The 17,396-nt window shown below is 41.6% G+C and overlaps 3 protein-coding genes across 18 annotated transcripts in view; all 3 read right to left on the bottom strand.

Moving 5' to 3' along the window:
- Positions 1-833, bottom strand: part of stx3a (syntaxin 3A) — a 39,098-nt gene extending 38,265 nt beyond the window's left edge. For 7 of the 12 annotated variants that reach the window (XR_005130562.1, XR_005130561.1, XM_037540477.1 and 4 more), the window contains exon 1: positions 456-832. Coding sequence is in view for 10 of the 12 variants with exons in the window: in XM_037540477.1 (XP_037396374.1) it covers positions 456-485 (30 nt within the window). In the remaining 2 variants the exon portion in view is untranslated. Of the gene's footprint in view, positions 1-455 lie in introns of all 12 variants that reach the window. The other 5 variants (XM_037540475.1, XM_037540481.1, XM_037540482.1 and 2 more) reach the window with 3 other exon arrangements.
- A 4,369-nt stretch (positions 834-5,202) lies between these two features.
- ran (RAN, member RAS oncogene family) lies at positions 5,203-8,828 on the bottom strand. The gene is made up of 7 exons (XM_017692095.2): positions 8,711-8,828; positions 7,651-7,721; positions 6,888-6,972; positions 6,499-6,624; positions 6,148-6,335; positions 5,830-6,000; positions 5,203-5,618 (listed from the first exon to the last, which is right to left on the bottom strand). Exons 2-7 carry the CDS (start codon positions 7,681-7,683, stop codon positions 5,574-5,576), a joined length of 648 nt encoding a protein of 215 aa, XP_017547584.1. The 5' UTR covers positions 7,684-7,721; positions 8,711-8,828; the 3' UTR covers positions 5,203-5,573.
- Positions 8,829-10,473: 1,645 nt separating this feature from the next.
- On the bottom strand, positions 10,474-17,384 carry ndufs8b (NADH:ubiquinone oxidoreductase core subunit S8b). 5 transcript variants are annotated; one of them, XM_017692091.2, is made up of 7 exons: positions 17,320-17,384; positions 15,745-15,802; positions 15,507-15,572; positions 14,932-15,021; positions 12,756-12,928; positions 12,038-12,166; positions 10,474-11,915 (listed from the first exon to the last, which is right to left on the bottom strand). In XM_017692091.2, the coding sequence occupies exons 2-7, from the start codon at positions 15,782-15,784 to the stop codon at positions 11,784-11,786; spliced, it is 630 nt and encodes a 209-aa protein (XP_017547580.1). In that variant the 5' UTR covers positions 15,785-15,802; positions 17,320-17,384; the 3' UTR covers positions 10,474-11,783. The 5 variants fall into 5 exon arrangements, with proteins under 5 accessions (XP_017547580.1, XP_017547582.1, XP_017547579.1 ...); XM_017692093.2 differs by having other exon boundaries at positions 15,745-15,799; positions 17,320-17,365; XM_017692090.1 differs by having other exon boundaries at positions 17,273-17,337.
- Positions 17,385-17,396: the final 12 nt, after the last annotated feature.

Below are 17,396 nucleotides of genomic sequence, written 5' to 3'. Positions count from 1 at the left end.
CCAATATTATCTTATATTAATTCACCTTTGTCAGCAGGCCCACCTTGAAATGTCAGATAAGGGCTGGTGTGAGTTCACTGACGACACATGAACTGACACACACTTTAACGGGACACTTTAGGCTGAAATAAAGATGTCCTTATACTGAGTCGACCTAGGGGCCTACGTGGCGTAAAATGAGTGTCTTTCTACTCGAGTAAAGCGTCTAGAGTGACAAATAAACTCACAAAACTACCAGTTTTCCAGTCAAGTTTCTTGCTCACCAGCTTCTCGTTCGAATTTACCCGCTCCACCTTAAACGGTGCAGCAGCTACACTCCGGCGCCCGAGGCGTTCTAATGTAACTGTTGCACCATTTAAGGTGGAACGTGAAAATTCGAACAACACGGTCTCGAATAGGAAGCCAACTTCAGCCTGGTTGAATTTTGCATAGCAGAGTCTGCACAGCGCACTCACCGCCTTCAGCTGCTCCAATCGGTCCTTCATCGCTGTGTTTGTGTGGGATACCGCACGAAAGCCGGAATTAAATAAATAAGAACAAAAAAAGGCTGAAACGTGTGGAGAGCGCAGCGAGCTGAAAGGCCAGCGGCTGCCAAAGTTCCTCTCCTCTCCTCAGCTTCGCCTCTCGCTGCTCCAAGTCCACTCAGTCCACCAGCGGGCCATAAAATATGGCTGCTCTGCCTCAAACCTCTAGTTTTTTTCCTCTAAATCTGTCCGCTCAGAGGATTAAGACAACAGTTGTGTACGCTTAATCTCTCTCTCTCTCTCTCTCTCTCTCTCTCTCTCTCTCGCCTGTAATCATTCTAAAACGCAAACCTCTCTCTCGCTCCACGCATGCTCCCTCCCTCCCTCACTCCTCTGCACTTGATGGTAAGGGCTGGACACGCCTTGTTGAAGCCTACCTGAGTGACCGTGTGTTCTCTGCCTTAAAGGGAAAGTCATCCGCTAATATTCTGCATAACTTGCAGAAGTTATTACATGAAACGGTTGATACACTCTCAGAAAAAAGGTACGACACTGTCACTGGGGCAGTACCCTTCTTGTCACTGGGGTGGGACCCTCAGGACCACATCTCTGTACCTTCAGTCAGGGAACATAACTGTATCATAAACCACTGAAATGATATTTTCTAAGTTGTACTGACTCCACACCCACCGCCTTGTCTCCAGGCTTTTTATTAAATGGCTCTGTTTTAAAACATTAGTTTATAAAAAGATAAACTTTTCCACTGGGAAAAACTTATAAGGTACACAGTTGGGCCTTAAAACCGCTGTTGCACCTTTGAGGGAAGGTTTACACTGTTTGTACCTTGATGAACGAATCATGTACCTGCATGGTACCTTTATCTCTAACAGGGTATAAGCTGCCTGATGCTGGAAACATTCTTGTAGGATAGTTTTGTGACCAGGTTTTGGTTTAAAGTGTTTATCAACCCATTTGTTTAACCCATTCATGGTGGAGGGATACACTCAAGGAGCTGTAAAGAAAATAGTCCCTTCATTTTTTTAGATTTATGACTATTTTACTACCGTCACCATTGCATATAAAAGCTCAGAAGACGTGTCGGTTCGTTGGTGGTTTGGACATCAGGACGCCTGGTTCCTATCACCGCCACTTTAAAGAAACCAGAGTCTGTAAGTCTCTCTACAGTTAACCATCTCACACCAAACCACTCTGGATGACTGTGTTTACATTGGACTAAATTATAGAAACATTAAGAGAAATTGGAAGTCTCCTTTAAAGGGGATTCTGGACCTCTAGGCAAGGAATGATGTTGAAAAGTTTTAAATGCTTAAAACAAGCAACATTATCTGAAATATAGTGCATCAATTTGGTTATATGGAATACAGTTGTATAGAAGTAAAGGAATGCATAATGAGATTATTTAAATAACTAACATAATACAATTATATTTTGAGATTACTTCAGATTCATTTTTGAGTATTTACTCAACACGGGAGTTATCTATACTGATATTAATGCTGGCATCATGTACATTCTGCTGAGCTTGTGTTTCTCTGTTATACTTGAATGGCTATATTTGATTTTCCCCCAAAAATGTCATGACTTATTTGGCTTTTTCAAACCAATGTGTCTTTAGGCAGTTGCGTTATCACATAACAACATGAAACAGACCATCACTACATCACTATGAGCATCAATTATCGCCCAATAGCAAATAATACAAATATTAATATTTTTAACATCAACACAAGCCGTATACCTAATGTGTATTGTCATGGGACCCTTGGGCAGCTACCTCTGTAAAAATTATTCCTTTGATGAGACCCCCCCCCCGAGTCTCTCTCTCTCTCTCTGCCTCTCTCTCTCTCTCTCTCTCTCTCTCTCTCTACCAAGCACATGCCGAAGTTGGTATGAAAATTTGCCTGACCTTTGTTGCACATGAAGCTGGTGTGTGGGAAGAGGGAAGTGATAGCTTCCCAGCAGAGCTGTATGCTGCTATAAATGATTGGAGCCCCACAAGTATGTATTATTTATTAAGTAAGTTATATTTCCTTATTATGTAATTATCTGTACTTATATCACTGCTGTCGGAACAAAACTTTGTATCTCCATTTTTGACATTTTTCAGTTTTTGACATGATTCAAAAATGCATCTTGACATTTACACAGAATTTTATGAAGAATGGACCGAAAGAAATGACCCAAAATGACTTAAAAATGACTAGAAAAACTCTGGTTCCATTGACTTCCATTGAACATAAAGTCTGTTTTCTCCTTCTCTTGTCAAGTTACCATTCTGGAGAGTGGCTTTCCATGGCTTTCCAAAACTAGAGTTCAAAAAATGACTAAAACATGGGACTCCTAACAGCCACTCACAACGCCTAGGAGACCAGCAGAACTGAGAACTCTGAGAGAAAGGAGAAAATCAAGCTCCACTCTTACTTCAATCTGAGAACATCCACAGGTGTTTCTGTCCATCATTCTCACAGAATGTGTTTGTGATTATTTGGATCATGAGAAGCAGAAAATGTAACCATCTTCTAAGGACTTTGGTTGTGTGTCTGCAGATTTCTTTCAAAACTGAAAGCAAGACTCCTGAAAATGAGAGAAGCTGTAATGAAGGCAGAGTGGACATATAAATACTGAAAAAAATGATATTGTATTTAGTTAGACAGAGGTGTCTGTGTAAATTTCCATTAAATACTGTTTCATATATTTATGAATCTAAAAAAACAATAACTTGTACACACGTACACACACACACACACACACACACATTTTCTAAGCCGCTACTCCTTCTGGGTTGCGGGGGAGGTGATGGAGCCTATCCCAGGGCGGTCATCGGGTGGAAGGCAGGATACACACTGGACAGGTCGCCAGTCACAATAACTTGAATTGGATGGTAAATTGAATAAATGAATGGTGCTGTCTGAATTTTTCACAGCCCTATATAAATAAGGTTTCATATCTTACATCTCATGCATATACTAACTTAAAATAAACTTCTACATTAATATTCATTAAACTTTATTCCTAATCAATTTGGGGTGTGTAGCTGGCCCCCCAGTAAGATGTTGTTCAGGCCCCCAACCGTTAAGAAACATCTTTTTATGTCCACTCTCTCTCTGAGACTCACACACAGTGAATGGTGCGCAGCCTGTCTCAGTTTGCTCTAAATCTGGGATCAATGTGAATAGCCCACTCCAGCAGTCCATGATCATCAGAGCTGGTGTTCATTAACGTGGCCCCCCGCCCTCTCCCTTAAGCGGATAAGGAAGCAGCAGTGAACCATGCACAGCTATCGCACTACAGGCGTGTGTGCGCGTGAGGGTCACATTAACTTGTGAAATGAAAAAGAGGTCATACTTAATTCCCTTCGCTTAAATTTAATCAATTCCATAAACTTCAAAAAAGCTGGTTCTTCAGTAAACGGAATAGTTCTGGTTAGAACCATGACTTCTATATAGAACCATTTCATGCTTAAATGGTTCTTCAGATTGATGGAGAATGTTATATATGGTTCTATATGGCACCAAAAAGAGTTCTGCTATTGCTATGGTGTTAAGCTTGTAACCATAGATTAACCCTTTTTGGTGCTACAAAGACCTATTTTCAGAAAGGTTCTATATAGAACTTTATACACGTTCTCCAAGAATGGATCCCCAAGCAAAAAACCATTTAAGCATGAAATAGTTCTAAATAGAACCCCTAAAGAACCAGCTTCTTAAAGAGTGTATAGTAAACAGTGTATGCTCTAATCTCCCTGTATATCACCCATTATAATTGACATTTAAACAGTCAATAATTAAATAGCTATAGTCTATATAATGAATGAGAAATAAATTGCAAATAATATATGTTTAAGTGGTATGTGGACTATCTTTCATTTTCATTGGGGACAAGGTTTGAACTTTTCTGCCAACACGACAGACACAGAAGACACGACCTTTACTGCAAAACAGTCCTGGGGATTCTCATTATTACCATCAGCAATGCTGGTTTATTCCATTCTCTTGTATTGGTCTCACCTACAGGCCTTACCCAGGCCTACTGAAGGTTGCAGGCCTGAGGTTGCTTGACGTTACCTCAGATTGTGTGGCGTTTTGGCACCCTCTGGTGGTTTCAAGGATAACTTCACTTCTGTGCATTTTCCTTTTCATTTCGGTCATGAAGCCGAGCTAGTTGTCAAGTATAGGTCAGATTGTACTTTTAATCATGCAAGTCATTTTTGCAGCGACATATCACCCCTGCTCCAATTTACGGATCAACATCTAAGGCCTTCTGGAGGGCTGCACATTTTAATCCCATCTTTTATCCACCACTGAGCAAGAAAATGGCAAATACAATGATCTAAAGGCAGAAACACAAACTACACTACAAATTAGTGGAGTTTCTCAACAGGACTAGTTTTAGGCTTTCAGGATATGAAATCTGACTAGAAAGAACCAGGTAAAGATTGCAAACCACAGCAAAGTATCTTCGACACTAGTTTTTAAGAAGCAAACACATGAAACTTCTACATGAATCTTAAGTGTGGCTTTTAAACACTACAGCTTGGGAAGTGCTGCAAAATGCTAGAGTATCGCCACAGAACAGGTACTTCCTCAACCTACTCTTCTACTGGGCAGTGCCCAAGTCTGTCCCACTCTCAAAATACTGCTTAAGGTAATTATGCAAAGCTTTCCAGTTCATGCAAAGTGACACTTAATATATTTAAAAAAAAAAGGCAAGAGACACATTATATTGAGAATGTTTTTATTCAAAGTTGTTCTCTAAGTGCTTAGAGCCATACAGATAGAATAAGCACTGGGACACTCGGTAAACTGCTCTAGCGCCTTCGAGTGATTGAATGTGTACGCACGTCTTTGTGTCGGCATGTGTTGAAGTGTCCTAGAGTGAGCCTGCATGGTGGCGTTAGGGTTAGCGAGTCTACGTTGAAATCCGAGAACCACACAACTTCACTTTTTATTCAATTTGAAACACAAAAACGAAACAAAAGTTGAAAAATAAAAATAATCTGCGCTGGGGTTTTACAGTAAAAGGGGATGGGGGGGTCGAACTGTTGCTGGGAAAACCAGCAACCACACGGAAAGATCAGAGAGTAACAGGTTAAAGGTCGTCATCCTCATCTGGCAGAGCTGTTTCTGATGCCACCTGGGAGTAGAATAGAGAATTAAATTAGTTGCGCATGTATGGATACTTAAACATTATTCCAAGCATACACAAAACCCCACATATATACACACCCAAATATACAATATAAAAACATCTAAATGCAGCCTTCAAAGAAATGTTATTCCAGCGCACTGTTGGAAGAAACATTGCTTAAGGCCTGGGATACACTAATGTGCACAAGTGTCCTTACTTTCAGGTCATGCTCATACTGTGCAGCAAGTGATGGGTCCATGGCAATTTCAGGTGGGGCGAGGGCAGGCATCTCCACAAATTCCAGGTTAGGATCACCAATCAGCTTCCGTGCAAGCCACAGGAAGGGCTTCTCAAAGTTATAATTACTCTTTGCAGAGATGTCATAGTACTGCGACAAACAGATAAAATAAACCATTAACATGAGTAAACAAGCTTCATCCTGAACCTACCTTACCCAACCTTAAACAGAACCAAGTGTGCCAAGCCATGACAGCACTGCATGACATGAACTGTATCAAAACGTCATATGCCATACCTGTAGATTCTTCTTGCGATGAAAAACAATGCTCTTGGCTTTCACCTTCCTGTCCTTGATGTCCACCTTGTTGCCACATAGGACTATAGGAATGTTCTCACACACACGCACCAGGTCACGATGCCAGTTAGGCACGTTCTTGTAAGTGACTCGAGAGGTGACATCAAACATGATGATTGCACACTGAGCTGGAGAGACAAAAAAGGGGGACAAAATATTGAAAACAAGCCACTGTAATGAGTAGATCTGGCCAGTCATGCTTTGAAATGAACACTAAAGATTAACCAAACAGATGAACTTTTAGTTTAATAAAAGCTATGGTATTTTAACTTCAAGACTTCAGACACATACCTTGGATGTAGTATCCGTCTCTGAGACCCCCAAACTTCTCCTGTCCGGCTGTGTCCCATACGTTGTATTTGATGGCTCCTCTGTTAGTGTGGAAGACCAAGGGGTGTACTTCGACTCCGAGAGTGGCTGCAAAAAAGTCCGGTTTCATTTGAGTTCTGCACAACTTTTGTCTAACTAGTTTTGAATAGTCCTGACATGCTTTAAAGACCTTTCTAGGTTAACCCAAACCTCCCTCGATGTGTAATGGGACGACTGAGTCACACCCAGGCCACACATTCCAGATGAGCACTCATGAGGTTGAGCACATTTGTTTGCATAGCATAACGCTCCACAAAAAGCTTGCAGCATTTAAATCACTTTCACCTGTTATTCCACAAACATAAGCTTACCGACATATTTCTTTTCGAATTCTCCTGTCAAATGTCTCTTCACAAAGGTGGTCTTTCCTGTGCCACCATCTCCTACCAGAACCAGCTGTGGATGGGAGAAAGACCGTTAAGAGTAAACAGCCATGTACACCTAGTGCTGAGCACAGCATGCAGGCTTATGCAGCTACTCCTATGCAAATGAAACTTCAATCCATCTATGAGTTAAGCAAATTTATCGTCTCACTTTTCCTAGAAAGGTATACCAAGAAGAGGATTATGGAGAGAATGAGAAATCTCACTAATTCAGCAGTTAAGATAGAAACAAGATCATTCAGAGCAATCTGATGTGAAATAATTTGCAAGCAAACTTAACCATTTTATTTACCAACCAAAACCACCAGTGAACCTGAACCTACTTTCCTGAGTTTTAACATGTAATGTTGACAGTAAAATGATCAATGTGAAATAATGTTCCCTTTGGGGAGTACTCTGCCATTAAACATCCTTCATGCATTTCTCCACCATGAACTGATTAAAAATGTATTCAAATACAATTTAGACATTGACATGGCTACCACAAAAGTAATATCGGAGCAACCAAAACATTCATGACCATTCCATGTAATTACGATAATGGGGCTATTCCAGGTGGACATCTGGCTCCCATCACCACCACTTTGGCCAACATTGACTTAAGTTTCTCATTCGCATCAGGCCACTCTGACTCTTGACATGTTAACCATTTAGTCATGCAGAAATTGAAACATACGTGGAATTAACTCACCTTAAACTGAACCTGTGGGTCGTTCTCTGCCATTGTTGTATGTGTATGTATTAATCTGCCGCAGCGCGACTCTGCAGGGGAGATGGCGGGATGGTTAGAAAGCACAGACAAAAGGCCGGAGCACCCCCATACACACACACACACACACACAGATTAAAAACCGTACTAAGAGCAAGGATGGGGCTGACCAGCTCAGCATCAACTAGCGTGGCAGAAGTTGTTCTCCTACTCGCCAGCTTCTTGATCAGATTTTAAACGTTTCACCTTAAAAAGACGCAGCAGTCACATTTGTATAAGCTACATCAATTTAAGGTGGAACTGAAAAACTCGGAACAAGAAGCTGGCGAAGAAAAATCCGATTCGAGCTTCGTCATCAGCCAGCCACCACGCCGGGATGCAGCTAGGAACTAGGACTAAAGGCGCCAACCGATGCCTGTTAAAAGGCGACTGCGCGTCCCAACTCGCTAGGCCGTAAAATCAGTCATTCAACATCAGCGCCACCATAGGTTAACTGTACAAAAGAAACCCGTGACTGCAGCGTTACAGCTCGGCCAGCGGCTGCTGTGCTGATGGCTGAGCGCCATGTCGCGCTGCCGCCGCACTTTTCTAGTTTCGACTGGAATAAAATCCGTAAAGCGCTCCGATCTTTTTCCGCTCGCTAATGCTAACAGGCTAACTGCGCTGCCCAAACCGGAGAACAAAACAAAAAGGCGCTAGGCCTCGCCGAGTCCCGAGCGCACTGAACACACACACGCCAAACCAAAGACCGCTTTACACAACACAGCGTGAAATTAGCGACCTAAAACACTTGGTGAGGAAAGCGGAGCAGCGGAACGCGTGAGCTGTCGCGCTAACAGCGCGTTAACCATCTTAGCCACACGAGGCTAACGCGCTAACTCATACATACACCGCCGTTTAAAAAGGCCTGTAACTGCATAATAACGCGGTACAGAGACTAACGGGCACGCAGCCGGTAAACCAAGGCGTGTATAAAGAGTGCGAGGCGGCCTGTACGCGGGTTAAAGGCCGGTTAAAGGACTCCCGCTCCGCGGGTTCGTACCTCAGCGCTCGTGCTTCGCTCTGCCGCACGGTGAGAAAGGAGCAAATGGCACCGAGCGCGCGACTCTCAGCGCGGTCGCATTAACGCTTCCGCCCCAAGCACGTGACCCGGCAAACGCGCGCGCATCCGCGGCGCCGCCGCATGGCGATTAATGGAACAAGCCCCCCCTGAACAGAGTGGTCTCACTCTCACAGTACGGTTTTCCATTAAAGACAGTCGCTCCATATACACTGACATGCTTAAATGGTTCTTTTCATGGTAAAAATGGTTCTTCAGATTGATGGGGAACGTGTTGTATATGGTTCTCTAATCATGAACCTTCTGAATTTCTTTTCTAAGAGTAAGGCAAAAAGGGACATGACTTAAAGTTAAGTGATACTTTTTTAATTCGACCTCCGCATTTAACCCATCCGTGAAGTGAAACACCACATACACACTAGTGAACACACACACACGCACACACACACTAGGGGGCAGTAAGCACACTTGCCTGGAGCAGTGGGCAGCCCTATCCACAGCACCTGGGAAGCAATTGGGGGTTAGGTGTCTTACTCAAGGACACCTCAGTCATGGACTGTCAGTGCTGGGGATCGAAGTGGCAACCTTCGAGTCACAGGGCCAGCTCCCTAACCTCCAGTCCACGACTGCCCCTTGGGCAAATTACTGCATAATTTCATCAGTGTGATGTAAGCAGAGCCAGTCAGGATGGTCTGATAAGCAACGGGTTGTAGTAGAGAAAGTTACAGACTCAGCTTTTACAGTGGTGGTGACAGGAGCCAGGGGTCCTGATGTCTACAACACAAATATAGCCATTTTATTTACTATCCAAAAGCAGCAGTGAACCTACTTGTGTTCTCTGGGTTTTCACATATGATTGTAAAATATCAGAGAAATCTGTGGGAAAATCTTTGGGGACTAGTTTGCTTTACAACGTTCTACATGTACCCCTCCGCCATTAATAGATTAAAACAAATGGATGAAAAAGACGTCTTAGGACACAACTTTATCACAAAACTATCATAAAACAAGGTCTCAGGAATCAGGCTGAGTATATCGTAACTATTTCTAGAAAAACAGACCAGGTCAGAGTCGTTCACAGTGGTGGGGTTAGAAACCAGACATCAGTTATGACCCCGGGTCTATAATGAACCATTTCACACCAAACAATTCTGAAGGACTTTGTTAACATCTCAAAGTTTGAATTATGTATAATTTTTCTGAAGTAGTGAGTGAGAAACAGAAATGCATTAGAATGTCTTAGTACATCCAGCATTTATCTGCATAGCAATGAATGTTTATCATATGCTTATAGAGCACTGTTGGCCTAAAATGAAATGAAGGAGTAAAAAGTAGAAGTACTTTGGAAGTACTAGAAAGTCTAAAAAGTACACACACACACACACATCTTCTAAGCCGCTTGTCCTTGGTCACAGGCAGGGGTGCTGGATTGGGTGAAAGGCACGATACACCCTGGACAGTTCGCCAGTCCATCGCAGTCTAGAAAGTACAAATCTATCAAATTTTACTTGAGTTGAGTGTAACTAGTTATTACCCACCTTCGGTAATGCATAGTGGGCAACTCTGCCCTATATTGCAGCAGACTGGGGTTCAATCCCCTGCAAGTGCAAACACCACGCTATGCCAATGTGAGTCCTTGGACAAGACACCCAACACTACACCCACCAGTTTTTGTAGCATGATTTGTAAGATGCTCTTATCTAGACGGTCTGACAAATTGCATAAACGCATACATGTAAAGGGAGGAAGATTAATACATGCTTTAATTTGTAACATTACTACTTTTAATAAAATAATAATACATGCATAGTGTTAGGATGACCTGTTCATTTCTACACAAATGTACTGTGAGCAACGAAGAAATACTTTCAGTCCAACGCAAATTACTTTCAATGCTGTCCACAAAAGGACACCTTTGTCAATCTAATAAGTCACATATAAATCACAATTTCGCTTTGTGTACATTTGTGCGTGATTTGCAATATCCTGAGAATATTCATGTTTCAGTTAACTGTATTAACACAGCTCTTAAACAGTACAATGTATCCATCTAGGCCATGTACACTGAGTGGCTCTGTGTACATACACTATATGTCCAAATATATAGACACCCCTTCTAGTTAGTGAATTTAGCAACTTTAAAGGTGCATCCATTGCTGATAAAGGTGTGAACAGCTCGTATATTCTCCACTGAAAAACATAAAACTCTGGCATCAGATGTGAAGCAGTGGGCCTGTGTTCTCTGGAGTGATGGAGCTCGATCCAATCACTTTGGGGTGAGTTGGAGTGGCAGTTTTGATGATCAGTACCTGACCTCAAGGCTGCGTTCACATTACAAGCCTCACTGCACACATCCGAACTTTCTGACAATGTTAAGTAGGTAAGTGACTCAAATCTGCCATCAATGTGAACAAACTAACCAGCAGAATGAGACTTCACCACAAAGATCATTCACTCTGATCAGCTCTCTGATGCTCAGTACCAGAGCGAGAAAAAGGTGAAAAAGGGTCAAACAGTTTGTTTTTGCAGTGTTTACGGCTGAATGAATGGTGCATGCGCAGTAAAAAAGACACAAGAATTCCAATCTGAGCGTTCTTGTTGAGGTCACATGGACATGAATTGGATGTGTATCCAATCTAGAACCACATATGGAAGTGGCTCAGATCTGATTAGAAAAGGTCAGATTTGCCTGTCGACACAGCTATAAAAATGTCAGATCTGTGTCACGTTAAGTTTCTGCCACTTTAGCCTGGTAATGTGAACCTGGCCAAAAGCTCTTGTAGCTGAAGGCAATCAAATCCTCAAAGCAATGTTACAACATCTAGTGTAAAGCCTTCCCAGAGGAGAAGAGGCTGTTACTGCAGTAAATGAATTACTCTTCATTTTAGAAGAAGCATTAGATGAGCAGGTGCATACGAGCCGTTTGGACACTGTGTAGTACATGAATGACTATGACAAATAGCAGACAATATACATATTTTCTTAATTTCTATGACAGGCCAGGTATGTCCTGGTTTGACCAAGGTTATGCAGTCTGCTATGCATTTAGAAGTGTTTATCTGTACAGGTAGTCAGCCTGGATGTTGGCAGCAATCTCAGCCTCCCAGCGATCCCCATTGTTCAGCAGCTTCTCCTTATTGTAAAGCAACTCCTCATGTGTCTCAGTGGAGAACTCAAAATTAGGACCCTAAGAGAGAGAAGGGGAGAGAGAGAGAAAACATCAAAAAAAGAAAGAGAGAGTTAAAATGGAGGAGAATAATGAACTCACTCAGGAACAATCCGTGTGTGTATACGTGCACGTGTGTGTACCTCCACTATTGCATCTACAGGACAGGCCTCCTGACAGAATCCACAGTAGATGCATTTGGTCATGTCGATATCATAGCGAGTAGTTCTTCTGCTGCCGTCAGCTCGGGTTTCTGCTTCAATTGTGATGGCCTGCAGTGTGCATGTACACACATACACACACACACATACGCGCGCACACACACACACACACACACACACACACACAAAAATAAAGTGAGTGCTGTTTCTAATCATCATCACAACATCCAGTGAGAGCAACAGTGACTGCATGTTCCAACTCTTCTAGGATTGAAGCCTCTCACTCTCATACAGTGATGTCATGTCTTGGTTTGTGGGGACGTCTTGGTTTTCAGCGCTGTGTTTTGCTTGTAAATGAAACTTCAGACTTAGCTGGTAGCTGAAAATAACTTTTTATCAAGAGAGCTAAACAGGAATTTGCAATTTAGCTCCTTAACATTCCAGTTTAATTTAATATTAAGGCTTATTATCCAGGAACTACAGGGACTTCAATGCAAACTAATGGAGCTATTCTTAGGTTATAGAAGTGTATAATAAAACTTTGGGCCCAACCACGGGCCTATGGCTTGTTAAGGAGAAAGCTGTATTTGCATAAAACAATATGACAACAGAGTCATAGGAACAATGCACAAAAACAAAACACATTAATTGTGCATGTGATATTACATTGTAATAAAATTATGTTTTTGTAAATGAATACCTGTGCAGGGCAGATGGCTTCACACAGTTTGCATGCGATACAGCGCTCCTCTCCATTCGGGTACCTGCGCAGCGCATGTTCCCCGCGGAAACGAGGGGACAGAGGCCCTTTCTCAAAAGGATAATTTATGGTGGCTGGCTCTCGGAACAGGTAACTCATAGTCATACCCAGCCCTACACACACAAACACAGATACATAAAATTTCAGAATGAACACATGCACAAAAATCACTGTAAACACTCCTGACCTCACTTTAGGTCTGACTTGGTAAACAAAGTCACAAAATGTTAATATTTGAGAGAAGCAAAAACAGAATTCCTTTTCTCTGAGCATTGACACAGTCCTGAAACTATTCTTCATGAAAAGATTATGTTTCTCACTTTCCTGCTCTACAGTCACCAAAATCTGTGCTTATTTGTAATTATTTTTTGTCTTAAATTACAGTTCATAAATGAGAGCTCTTAGCTGGGTAATTTGCACACTTTAAAGGGTCCATATCCTATATTTTTCATATATTTTATTTTCTCCCTGAGATAAACCTGTAACATTTGTGTGCTCTTATGTATAAAAACAGCCATAATCCATCTTTACAAGACCATTTAAAAACCTTTCTTCATCCCTTAAAACACAGTTTTATTACTGTGCCTTTAAGACTGATTTATGTAAATGATCTCTGTTCTGACTGGCTGCCCTATATGACAACTCATTCAAAGGGCAGTCCAGGCTGAAAAACTCCACTTCAGAATTGATGGGCTAATTTGCATATATGCAGATATATGTAAATATGTTTTCATTTTTCTGACAAAAATTAGTTCAAAATTGGCTGTTTTTACAGTCAGTTTCCATACTGGGACAGTACGGATTGGGGAGTTAATGATATGTTCCGAAACTCCACAATGTGTACATACTACATCAAACTCTACTCTTTTGAAAAAGCAAGGAAATTTTGATTCTACATGATGTGAACCCTTCCAATTATCCTTATGATGTGATCTCTTTAACCTGAACAGGTGATATAAAGTCCAAATTCTGTAGACACCTACTCAACCACTGTTTCATCTTTTACCTCTACATCAGGTTTTACATCAGGTGTTGGAACATTGCTGTGAGGATCTGACTAGAGCATTAATGAGATCAGATTCTGAGTGCAGCTGCTCCAGAGTATCTCATTATATTGACAATGCGTTTCTATGGAGATTACTGAACACCTGTGTGACCCATGGCTTGTGTTTGCCTTTGGCCTCCTAGCACTAGTAGTATCGTGACTGGAGTCCTAACTAAGGAAAAAAAGAATGATGTATGTAAATGATGTCAGTTCTGATCACCAGCCCTGTACTGCACCTTACTCATAACCCAGTTCATGCCAAAAACAATTCTTATAAAACTGCTGTAGGCTCAATAAGTGGATATATGTAAATGTGTTGGCTGTTACATCACAGAAACTACAAATTCAAAACGTGCTGTCTTTGCAGCATAGTTTTAAATATGGACTGGGGCGTGAACAGGTTGCGAAGTGACAGAAACCCAGACTCTAGCGGATGAGAGGTTAGACGGTTTAATCGTCAACCTAGCAGCCAAGGCAACAAAAAGAGGTAAAACACAAAGAAGTAGTCCAAGTTCAGGCCAAATGTCCAATAACGAATCCAATAAACCAGCAACAGTACCAAAAGGGGAAAGGCAAAAGACGTAGTCAAAACACAAATCCAAAAGGTCAAAATCACGGTCAAACATAAGATATCAGGGAGAGTACGCTCAGTAAGTTTCGGAGAAAAAAAATACCTCACACTGACTGATTGTCAAGCGCTGATAGGTGCGCAAGCCTGAGTCCAAAGTCACAGGATCTCCCAGCGCATTCTGGGAGTTGGAGTTCAATCGATGAGTCCAGTGCGTGACAGAACAATACAACAACATTTACACACTACATCAAGCTCCTTTATTGAAAAGAGTGGGGAATATTTTCTTTTTTTCATAATACAGTCTCTTTAAAGTTCTCTTTAGAGTTCGATAATCATAATACTGTCGGAATACTTTTGGACATAAGGTCTAGCAGTGCTTTTTCAAAATTGTTCGTTATTCTTCAGCATATAAAACTCAATGAACTCTGTCTGTGTATATCATGAGGAGCCAAGCTTAGTGACACACAGACATATGCATACTCACACACACACAAACGCACCTCTGAAGAGCTCAGTCCACAGCAGTGTTTGGGCTGCGCGGTCAGTCACAGATTTCATATCCATGGGCAGCTCCTGAGCGTTCACATATTCTTTCCGAGAGAGAAAGAGTTGCAGACATATATAGATATACATATACATATAAATAGATAGACAGATAGACAGATAGACAGAGATAGATAGATAGACAGACAGACACAGATAGATAGACAGACAGATAGATAGACAGATAGATAGACAGACAGATAGATAGACAGATAGACAGACAGATAGATAGACAGATAGACAGACAGATAGATAGACAGATAGACAGACAGATAGACAGACAGATAGACAGACAGACACAGATAGATAGACAGACAGATAGATAGACAGATAGATAGACAGACAGATAGATAGACAGATAGACAGACAGATAGATAGACAGATAGACAGACAGATAGACAGACAGACAGACAGACAGACAGATAGATAGATAGACAGATAGATAGATAGATAGATAGACAGATAGATAGATAGATAGATAGATAGATAGTTTTTTGATGTACAATGATCTGATTGCGTGTTTATGACCTACTATAGCCTCCTCTTTGGACGGTGACACTGAAAGGTCGAACCAGGACAGGGCCGGCAGCGAACGTGCCTGAATGAAACATTGAGAAGGACAGAAACTGCTATTGACAAGAGCAGAGAGAAGAAGTAAACCATGCTCATTTTACAGGCCAGCCACATTCTGGACAGTCACAGTGAAAAATTGCTTCAGGTCATCAACTTCAGTTCTATTTCTATTAATCTGCTTCCTCTTACTGGCTCACCTGGCTGGGAGGAGTAGAGTAATCGCAGTGCTGTAGACATCACACCAGGGAAGGCCTACTGAAAGAGAGAGTGAGTAAGACAAAATACATAAATACATACATCATATTCACCTCAATTCGTAAGATTAAATCAGAAGTGCAGGTAAAACTTCCACATTTAGGGGACTGGAAGTCTCCATAGTGCCTGTTTGCTAGCACACATACATGTGCTGGTTTTACTATATTAGTGAGTACTTCATCTGACTTCGGTGTTACTCTAGTTAACTTTAAAGGGTCGTTCTCATTAGACCTGAAAAAAACCTTCTGATGACATATCTAAAAAGTAGGAGGAGCTTTGGAAAAACTATCACTACTTTAAAGTGGTTTCTTGGGGTCTGTGCTGGAGGGCTGCATGCACATGCACAGCATTTAGAGAATTACAAATGTTTTTAATAGCAGGTAAATGTAAAAGGAGACCAGCTAATGTTACTGCTAGGTCATTTTAAAGAGCTGTCCCCCCAGAATCCCACCTCAGAGCAGTTAGTTTTTGAAATCTTGGACGTGGGGCGTAGCGTTCCTTGTGTGTGTCAGGAACTGAACAGCTTTTTTTTTTTTAGATTTTTAACAAACAAAACAAAACAAAAATTCCAAATCTGGTACATTTTTTTGGTGAAAAGAGCATGCTGTCTTGCAAGGCCTTGCAAAATATTATCAGTTCTAAATATGTCATGTCCTTGTATCATGATAAAGACATCTGGTCCTCACAAAGTGCTAAAAATAAACACACACACAGGCCACACGCACACTGCCAGAACCAGATTTGTGTCTGGGCTAATCTCTGGCCCCAATCTCAAATCTGTCACCGGCTCTTGTGAAAGGAGGTTCTGTTAGATGCTTTCTTAATTTGTCTGAGAACAGTACACTCTTTAAAAAGATGGTTCTGCAAGGGTTCCTTAAAATAGTTCTGTTTAGAACCATAGTTCTACACATCATGCTTAAATGGTTCTTTGCATGGTGAAATGGTTCCTGATTGATGGAGAATGTGTTATATGGTTCTGTGTAGCACCAAAAAGGGTTCTACTGCTGTAGTCAATCTAGCAAACAATAGAAGAACCCTTTTTGATGGCATTTTCAAAGAAGTCCTATACAGACCATATAGAACACATTCTACATCAATTTGAAGAACCATTCAAGCATGAAATACAGAACCCATGGTTCTTAACAGAACCATTCTCTTCTGGGTGAGTGCGTTAATATTTGAGTGATTTGCCCAAATCAGCCAGAATCTCTAGTTTATAATAAGCCACATATTCAGGAATAACCGTTGCCCCTGATAACTGTAGATTCAGATACGAACAAATTTGCTGTGAAAACACGGTAAACTCAGGAGAGCCTGAGAAAGGCTGAGCGGCTACTGCAGGAAGGATACTGACCGCTAAACTCATTCACTCAGCCTTCACGCAGTTAACAGGTCCCCAGCTGAACTAAAAAAGGAGACAATTAAAACCGAAACCTTTTGTCTCAAAAGGCGCCCAAACTTCAGATTTACCTGATAAAAAATGCCGTTTGACACAAACGATGACGCAGCTCACTTACCAAACGATCATCTGCAGAAAACCAGCGAGTTGGGGATTAGAGGCGTTTGATCCCACCCGTTTTCCGACAAACTCCGC

This window comes from Pygocentrus nattereri, chromosome 8 (assembly GCF_015220715.1).
Source record: "Pygocentrus nattereri isolate fPygNat1 chromosome 8, fPygNat1.pri, whole genome shotgun sequence".
Lineage (NCBI taxonomy): Eukaryota > Metazoa > Chordata > Actinopteri > Characiformes > Serrasalmidae > Pygocentrus > Pygocentrus nattereri.
This window is presented reverse-complemented; position numbering and strand designations above follow the sequence as displayed.

Bases quoted from the DNA above. Each gene is read 5' to 3' on its own strand.
- ran (XM_017692095.2), bottom strand. From the start codon at position 7,683: ATGGCAGAGAACGACCCACAGGTTCAGTTTAAG. The intron at 6,973-7,650 runs GTGAGTTAATTC...TCCCATCCACAG, and splicing joins ACCCACAGGTTCAGTTTAAG to CTGGTTCTGGTAGGAGATGG. The intron at 6,625-6,887 runs GTAAGCTTATGT...ACTTTTTTGCAG, and splicing joins ATTCGAAAAGAAATATGTCG to CCACTCTCGGAGTCGAAGTA.
- ndufs8b (XM_017692089.1), bottom strand. The intron at 15,022-15,506 runs GTAGGTCATAAA...TCTCTCGGAAAG, and splicing joins CGTCCAAAGAGGAGGCTATA to AATATGTGAACGCTCAGGAG. The intron at 12,929-14,931 runs GTGCGTTTGTGT...TTGTGTGTGTAG, and splicing joins GTGGACTGAGCTCTTCAGAG to GGCTGGGTATGACTATGAGT.